Source organism: Octodon degus, unplaced genomic scaffold (assembly GCF_000260255.1).
Source record: "Octodon degus isolate 3935 unplaced genomic scaffold, OctDeg1.0 scaffold00048, whole genome shotgun sequence".
NCBI classification, from domain to species: Eukaryota; Metazoa; Chordata; class Mammalia; order Rodentia; family Octodontidae; genus Octodon; species Octodon degus.
This window is the reverse complement of record NW_004524624.1, coordinates 7,734,169-7,742,487: the sequence shown is the minus strand read 5'-3', so window position 1 is coordinate 7,742,487 and position 8,319 is coordinate 7,734,169. Positions and strand designations below refer to the sequence as shown.

Sequence of the window (8,319 nt, the reverse complement as noted above, 5' to 3'; positions counted from 1 at the left end):
TAGAAAGAAAAGTCCCATGGCAGGTATAATCTGCAGAGGCTGACCACCATGGAGGGAGGGCGGATATTGGGTAATACCCAGGGACATCATCAATTATCTCAGTAGTTAGAGTACCTGGTCCTTGTCACAATGTTACACAGAGACCTCTTCTGAGTGAAACCAACTGAATTCACAGCAGACATTTTATCACATTGGCCTTTTCCTTTCTCCTTGAGACCCTGGCCCATTGAGTTGATGTTGAACTAAATGTGTCCCTTGTTTCCACCAATGATGATTCACCTCCTTCTTATTTTTAGCAGAACTAGAAATACTTCAGATTCATCTTTGCTGCAGTTAAAGGCCCAAGCAGACAGGGCTCTTTCTGTCTTCCCACTTACCAAAACTTCCCCAGAACTGTGAGTGGATACAGAGCCATAGCAGGAGGTCATCTTTCATCATTTATCAGCCTGGATCATTTTCACTTCCTGTGTCATGTTCTTTTCCTTTTGAGGTTTGCTTTTTGAACTTGGGTGGGTTGTATCACCGTTCCTGGCTTGAAATCTCCAATTATCCTTGAGATGTGAGGACTTCAGGTTCTCAGAGAACCAGTAGCCCTTTTCCTTACCCTCTTATTTAAGGGAGATCATGTGATAGAGGGAGTGAGGGGTGTCCTCAGCACACTGCCCAGATGACTAACATGACCAGCACATATTATATAGACACTTCTCTAGAATTTGTTGAAGAAAGAAGAAAGAAATGATACCGTGAACACTGCTGGCTTGAGCATGCACAGCTGTGATCCTGAAAAGATCACAAAATTAGAACAGGGAGGAAAACATTGTGGTCAGCAGGGTTTCCAGGTACTGGGACTAGAGGTGTAAGTGGGCAGAGGTAGTGGAGGGACTCCACAGCTGGGTTTGGAGTGGAGGTAGTTAGAAAAGTCTTTCAGGTTCTCAGGTGGAGGCAGGATACAGTTTGGTTAGGAACAGGAAAAGGCTATGACCACCTGGCTGAGTAGAGTAGAGGGAAAAGGTTACCCCAGAAGGGGAACTAGCTTTTGCAAACTTCCGAAGCAGGAGAGGGGTAAAGGTGTGGCTGGTGAAAGCAAAGCAGGTTTTCCCAGATTAGCAAACCAGTTAGGGAGGGGTGGGGTTGAAGTAAATAATTTTGACTATGTGTAGTTCAGTGGAGTTGAGAAAATAATGTGAGAAATAGATAGAAAGGTCTTGGGTCTGAAGAATCTGTCATCAATGAATTTAACCCTTCTAGCATTTTCCTTCCTAAGTTGGGCAGGTAGTGGTGCCTACCAGCTCCTCTTCTCTTCTGCTTTTTGCCTCTTGTTCTTGTGCCCAAGTATTTGCTCCCACGGAACACAGAAGCAACCACCTGCGTGGAAAAGACAGCAGGTGCCAGGGTCATTACAGGACTTGTGCCTCCTCCAGGGCTAACCCATTAAATCAACCAAAAGCCTGTTGCTCATCCCTCCCCCAACACAAGAAGAACACCTGGGTCTGAGGGGGAAGGTGGCAGTGGTGACATCATTGTCAGACTGCCAGTGCCATTATATCAGGTGAGTGTTTTCATCATGAAAGCTGAGTCAAAGGGTGATGAGGGGAGTAGGGTGAGTCATGTTTAACAATAATGAAAACAGAGCAGCTGGGGCGAGCCTATTTCCTTGAGATGTTCATCTTATAAAAGCCAGCTGGGCATCCCATTCACAACAGACACAAGTGACTCTGCAGATCCAGTCTTCTCCAGGAACCAGGTGCGTCTCTGATTGCTAATGGTTTGGAATTCTTGATTATTCTTTTACAATTGGAACTTGGATAAGGTGAATGTGCATTAGAAGGTTGACACAGGGTATTGACTAAGGGTAGAGAATACTAGAATAGCTTTTTTAAAAGCAGAGTCCATGGCCTGAAGAGTATTTAGACACAGTTAAGTTGGCCACTTGGTAGACAGTCATGGAAATGGGGATCTAGGAAGAAGAGAGGTCCCTTCAAATGCTCATAATTCCTAGCTGACAAGGCAAGTTCAGGTCTACAGTACTGTTAGTGAGACTTCATTCTTTCTGGCATGACTCTATGGAAATGTTAATTCATTAGGGGGAGCTCTACTAGGTGTTCACTGTGTGCATTTACGTCGGTGTGCGAGGCACTTTAGATAATTCAAGCCAACATGGAGGTCACCAAACTTAGCACCTAGCAGGGAAGATAATGCATGTCTGTAAGTGGATGAGAGGTAACTAGCAGTGAGGAGAGGTCAGGGAAGGGCTGGGCTGCTGCGGGAGAGTGCTCAAGCAGAGCAGCTTAGTGGTGGTGTGTTACACCAGCTACAGTGGAGCAGTGCTTGCCAAGCAGAATGGGAAAGAAAACATTTTAGAGGAGACTGGGTGAGCAGAGAGCAGGGGCTTGGACTACTGGAGAGCCATCCTATAAATGACGGAGCATCTTATGTGGAGCCACGAGTGGATGGATTGCAGCCATTTCTGTGATGTCTCTGTCCAAAAGACCTGGTGTGTAACTTTGCATGCCCAACAGAAGGCAGCATTTTGGGGTTATTTCTCAGTGAGGAATAGAACATGTCAGGGAAAAAAAGTGAGCAAAGCAAAGTCACTTTCTGAATTGGGGCAGAACAATATGATTTCCAGCTCCTTCTCTTGAAAAGGCCCAGGAATTACCACAGCATATTTTACTTCAAACATAGAGCATTAGTAAGAGCGGAGAGAGGTTCTCCCTTCTCGGCCTGTAATGAAGTCTGTTTAACATTAAACTTGGTTTCTTTTCTGTTTCTTTAAATCACTCAGTCAGTTTATTTGCCATTAGGCCTAACCTCTGTGGAAGCATGAGTTCCCACCAGCAGAAGCAGCCCTGTGCCGCACCACCTCAGGTTCACCAGCACCAGACGAAGCAGCCTTGCCAGCCTCCACCCCAGGAGCCATGTGCCCCCAAAACCAAGGAGCCCTGCCACACCAAAGCACCTGAGCCCTGCCAACCCAATGCTCCTGAGCCCTGCCACCCCAAGGCACCTGAGCCTTGCCACCCCAAGGCGCCTGAGCCCTGCCACCCAAAGGCACCTGAGCCTTGCCACCCTAAGGCGCCTGAGCCTTGCCACCCTAAGGCGCCTGAGCCTTGCCACCCTAAGGTGCCTGAGCCTTGCCCATCAACAGTCACTCCAGCACCAGCTCAGCAGAAGACCAAGCTGAAGTAAAGTGATCTGCTGCCAGGCCTTTGAGGAGGTGGCCACCCGGATCCTGAACCCCCTTTCCCATTCTGCTTCTGTGTCCCTTGTCTGTTGCCCTGGCAACTAGCATGATGTTACTGTCTATACTGTCTAAAAATATCCCTGGCACTCACTCTGGAGGATTCCTGAGCCTCTGACATCGCTGGGAGTCTCACTGGTGAGTTAGTCTTCCAGTGGCTCAGAGCTGATCTGAAGAGGGATTGTGGGAGGAACAGGGTGACTCTTCCCTGTTCTGCCTCATTAAATCAGTTTAAATGCCACACTTGATTGTGTGTGTGTGTGTGTGTCACTGGCTGATCCAACTTTCACTGCTTTCACAGCTAGAGCAAGAAGGAGCACACTAAAGACTGATCATGAGGGCTGTAGTCCCAAGGTGTCTGATCCTAGCAGTGAGACCATGAGTGCACGTGTGTGTGTGTGTGTGTGTGTGTGTGTGTGCATGTGCATCTGTTGTACACAAAGGACACTCCTATTCTAGCATTGACAGTGTGTCCAAGATCAATCTGTAACCTTATACAGCCATAACTAGAGTAGGGCTTTATTTCACCTACGTGAGCCACTCTAGAGAATAAAGCATTCCTGCTTCATGCTGCCTCTGACACAAAATCGTTGCCCTCAGATCATCTTTATTCTGTTTAGTTGATTCCTTTTTAATTTTTTTTCAGAATGGGGGATTGAACTCAGGCCCTTGTGCTTGCCAGGCAAATGCTTATTCTACTGAGCTATCTCCCTAGCCCTTCCTTTTAAAAATTACCCAAGAGAAATAGTGTATGTCCATATTTCAACTTGACTGTTCCTTTTGTTGTTCTCCTTCTCCTTCTTTTCCTCCTCCTCCTCCTCCTCTTTTCTTCTCCTCCTCCTCCTCTCTTCTTCTTCTTCTTCTTCTTCTTCTTCTTCTTCTTCTTCTTCTTCTTCTTCTTCTTCTTCTTCTTCTTCTTCTTCTTCTTCTTTTCGCCTCCTCCTCCTCTTCCTCCTCCTCCTTCTTCTTTTTGATGTCCTCCACACATGAAGCCAAACACAGCATGTATCTACTCACACACAGGGTAACTTCTGTACACAGATACTGATTATCCACTCCCATCTCCACACTGTTAGAGCCCCTAAATGACACAATTCACATTCTGACCTATTTCCCTTGTTTGGCCTTCTTTTCTTTTGGCCCACTGTGAAGATGCTTGATTCCATAGTGGCAAGGAGCATGGAATCTACACTACCTGCCCTCGAGGAACCTCCACAGTTGACCTTCATCACCTTCCTATACAAACAGACACTTACAATAGTACACAAAGCCTTCTCTTTGACCCACCCCTCCACACACATGCATGGTACAGTTCTGAGTAATACCCACAAGTGAATGCATCAAAGAAAAAAGAAGAAAAAAAGGCCGAACTGTTCTGGTAGATTTCCTAAGGAAAAGGTATTAATGTAGGTAAGCAAAAAGCCAGCATAAATGGAGAGAGGTTTAATACTGAAGGGCGAACAGGACTGCTAGGACTATTGCTGCCCAGAAAAGTGATCTAGGATAGCTTGCAGACCCAGTGTCTCCTCTTCCCAGCAGGATTTCCTCCTGGCCATGGCTGAACTGATCCAAAAGAAGCTGCAGGGAAAAGTGGAGAAATATCACCAACCTCAGAAGGGCTTGAGGAAATCCATGTTGGGAGGCAGAAGCCTGAGGCACAGCTAAGATAATACAATCTTTTTCTTTTTTGTTAGGTGTCACAAAATTTTTATTTAGGAAAAATATTTCCTTTGATGTTTATTATTTATTAGATCATGAATCTTATTTTACTTTTCTGTGTAGACCAATTAAAAAGTAGGTATCTTCATAATCAAACTGTATTTCACTTTGCATGGCAGGTAAGAAATTAATACCTCTTTCTACCATAAAAGTTTAGACTTTCCTCATAAATTATTCCTGTATGGATTTTTTGTGCTGTTGCTAAAAACAGAGTTAGTAAAGGGCATGGACACATGGGAAACAAACCATAAGCTATAATACTAGTTAATAATGAAATATATTAAACATTGTTTAAATATTAAACAGCAAAATGCTCCTACTATATTAAATAAATAAGATGAATTTGTCATTTGGGATTAGACCAATACCACCAATAATGAGGATGGTCTGTGCAAAAGGTGGTCTCATACATATACAAAACAGAAGGAGAAAGAGGAAACAATTACTTAATATTGGTAATTGCTTTCAGTATAAAATGTGATTCTCACTCCTTTCTAAAATTATCCAGAGAACTTTTGAAAAATACTGCTTAGTCTTATTCTAGACAATTTAAATGAAAAGCAAGATTCAGTCAGATATTTTTCAAAACTCCCCAAATGAGTCTGTATGTAGTCAGGGTTAAGAACTACTGATTGAAACCCACAAGCTTCTTCTGTTATTTGACTCGTAAGAATCCAAGGAGTAAAGAAATAAAACCTTTTTTAAAGGTAAAGCAAACAAAGGGGTCACATTATAAACTCAACTTACCTATAAATTCCTCTTAACTGAAGACCCCTTTGTTTGACAATACAATATTTTGAAGTAGGAACTGACACTGCTGGATGGATCCAGTGTGGGTCTTCACACTTCTGGGTCCTTTGCTAGTCAAACAGGAGCTGGAGGAGGTTCAGGTTACAGTGGAGGAGATGCTGGACTATTTCATAACTGAAATAAAGCAACATGGACCCCAGATCTAGGACCCTGAGTGCCAGTTGGAGCAGCAGAGGGAGTCCTTTGGTCAGCTACAACAGGAGCTCTGGCAGGCCTAGATTGAAGGTGCAAGATGGGGGTAGGTGGACTGAGGCAGCTCTAGGGTCTATATTGGTGTAGGTAATAAAATGTAAATTCACTTATCCAAGAAACAAAAAGTGAGAGAAAGCAGGCCATTACAATATAAATTTTGATGTAAAGGAGATTTAATAATCACCCAGCCCAATCTATTCATCCTTCGGATAAATAGATAAGGATCTAGAAAGGGGAAGATAATTACTTGAAGTCACTTAGAAGTCATGTTCATGAGTCAGGCTCAGCTTCTGGCTTTCCCACTGCAGGTTTGTCTCCCTGATTTCCATGTTGAACAGCAGGTTCCAAAGGCTTTGTTACTGTGTCTGATATGGGAGGGAATGGCTAGCAGAGGACGGGAGGCCAACCAGGGCTATCAGAACAGCTGCAGTAACATCTGGGGAATGACCAGCACTTCTTGATGAGATGAGTGATTTTGGACAAAGGTTTGTGAGGTGGGAGAGAGCGAGTAACTCTGGTCACGTGGTGCTCCAAGCATGGTTGGAAAGCGCTCAGGTATTTGGAAAATAAGAGACAAAAACTGTCCAGCAAGGTTTTCCAGTTGACAAGTAGCTGTCAGCCCAGCAGGAGAGAATGACCTCACTTGGGTGTGCAGGTAGGCATGTGTTGAAGTGACTTACTTTGCAGCTCACTCACATGATGGAAAATGTCACCAACATCTCCAGGAGCAATCACTATTACAGGGGTGGGCCCTGGGTGGGGCCTCTGACTAGTGATACATAGAGCTCCTCAGGGTTTCAAGTCAAGGGGCCACCTAGAAGGGGAGTTGGGCAAAAGGAATCCAAAACCCTTAAACATCTGCACATCTGGATTCTCCTCTGACATAGTCATTCCTATATGCAATTGTTTATTTATTAGGGCAATCATTTCAATGTTATAGAAACATATATACATATTTCTCTACAGAGAAAACTAGTTGAGTAAGACATTGTGTAGGGCTTGGGAGATAGCTCTGTGGGCTAAGTGCCTGCCTGGCAGGCTCAGGGACCTGGGTTCAACCCCAGTACTGCATGTCTTGTTGGCCCCAGAACCCTGGGTGCACCTTGCTGGCCCAAACCCAAGCATGGTGGTGTACACCTGTAATCCCAGAGCTGGGGAGGCTGAGACTGGAGGATCCCTAGGAGGATCTGAGCTGGAGGATCTGAGCTGCATAGCAAGACCCTGTATCAAAAATAAAATAAGATAAGATAAAATACTGTGTCTATAAACACTGGAATACAGTGTGAAGAATAATACTTTATCATATGGAAAAATGCTTAGACAACATTAAAATTATGTAAAGTACTATGGTATGTAACACGTAGTCACAATTTTGTAAAAAAAAAAGATTAAAAAGGTCTGGCAATAAGCACAACTGTTGAACAAAAGGTGTTTATTTTATTTTTTTTAATATCTCTGTATTTTAAATATATTCTATCCCAGTTGAAATACCATTCATTAAAATATTGCTTTCAATACTAAAACCATTAAGACGTGCAAGTTGATGAGCTAGAAGAACATGTCTACCCAGAAACTTCGAGGAGCCCTGTAGGAGTTTCCTCAACAGAGCGCAAAGGCATAGGGGTGGAGAGTCCAGGACTTCAGCCGGTGTCAGAAAGTCTCCAGCGCAGCTGTAAATCTTTCGGTGGGCAGCCCCGACCGCAGGGGATCTACCTCCCTCACAGAGACTCCAGGTTCAGCTGCTGCCTTTGGCACTGCAAGCTCAAGGCTGGAGGAGGGCACGCTAGCAGGAGTGGGTTCTACCCCAGCCCCTTCTTGGATGCCTCGCTAGCTGTGCAGTAGGCCGAATGTCCTTCATCCAGCCGACAGTAGAGGGCACCGCTCCTCTTCCGCGGGGCACTTGGAGGTGCAAACTGCTCTCGCGAAGGTGAACTGCAGTTTGCCACGCTATTGTGCATCCCACCTCGTGCAGACTTGATTTCCTTTCCTACATAAAATTTTGTTCATCACCTTCACATTCTCATTTTTTTCTGCCCTAGCAGGACCATGAGTCTGTATGTTTGTGTAAAGAAAAGACAGTGCTACCTGCTCTAGACAGAAGCTGGCGAATGAAAGCTTCCCCTTGTGCTGTTCCTCCCTGCGCACCTCGGCCAGCCACCCTAGACTGGTCCTCCTTCTTAGACTGGTCCTCAGTCTCCCTCCTTGACTTGGTGCTCTGCTTTGTCTCTCTTACTTTTTTTCTATTGTCCTTTTTTCTGATCTATGTCCAGTATCCACCCAGCTTGCGCATACTGCACACTTCCCCAGCACTCAGGAGCCAGTCTAGGCTTTGGGACCCCCTGGGAGCCTGGCATGCT

General features: G+C 44.9%; 1 protein-coding gene across 1 annotated transcript; it reads left to right on the top strand.

Annotated features, from left to right (window-relative positions):
* The first annotated feature begins 1,719 nt into the window (after positions 1-1,719).
* On the top strand, positions 1,720-3,484 carry LOC101560864 (cornifin-B-like). The gene is made up of 2 exons (XM_004632468.2): positions 1,720-1,744; positions 2,786-3,484. Exon 2 carries the CDS (start codon positions 2,824-2,826, stop codon positions 3,187-3,189), a length of 366 nt encoding a protein of 121 aa, XP_004632525.1. The 5' UTR covers positions 1,720-1,744; positions 2,786-2,823; the 3' UTR covers positions 3,190-3,484.
* Positions 3,485-8,319: the final 4,835 nt, after the last annotated feature.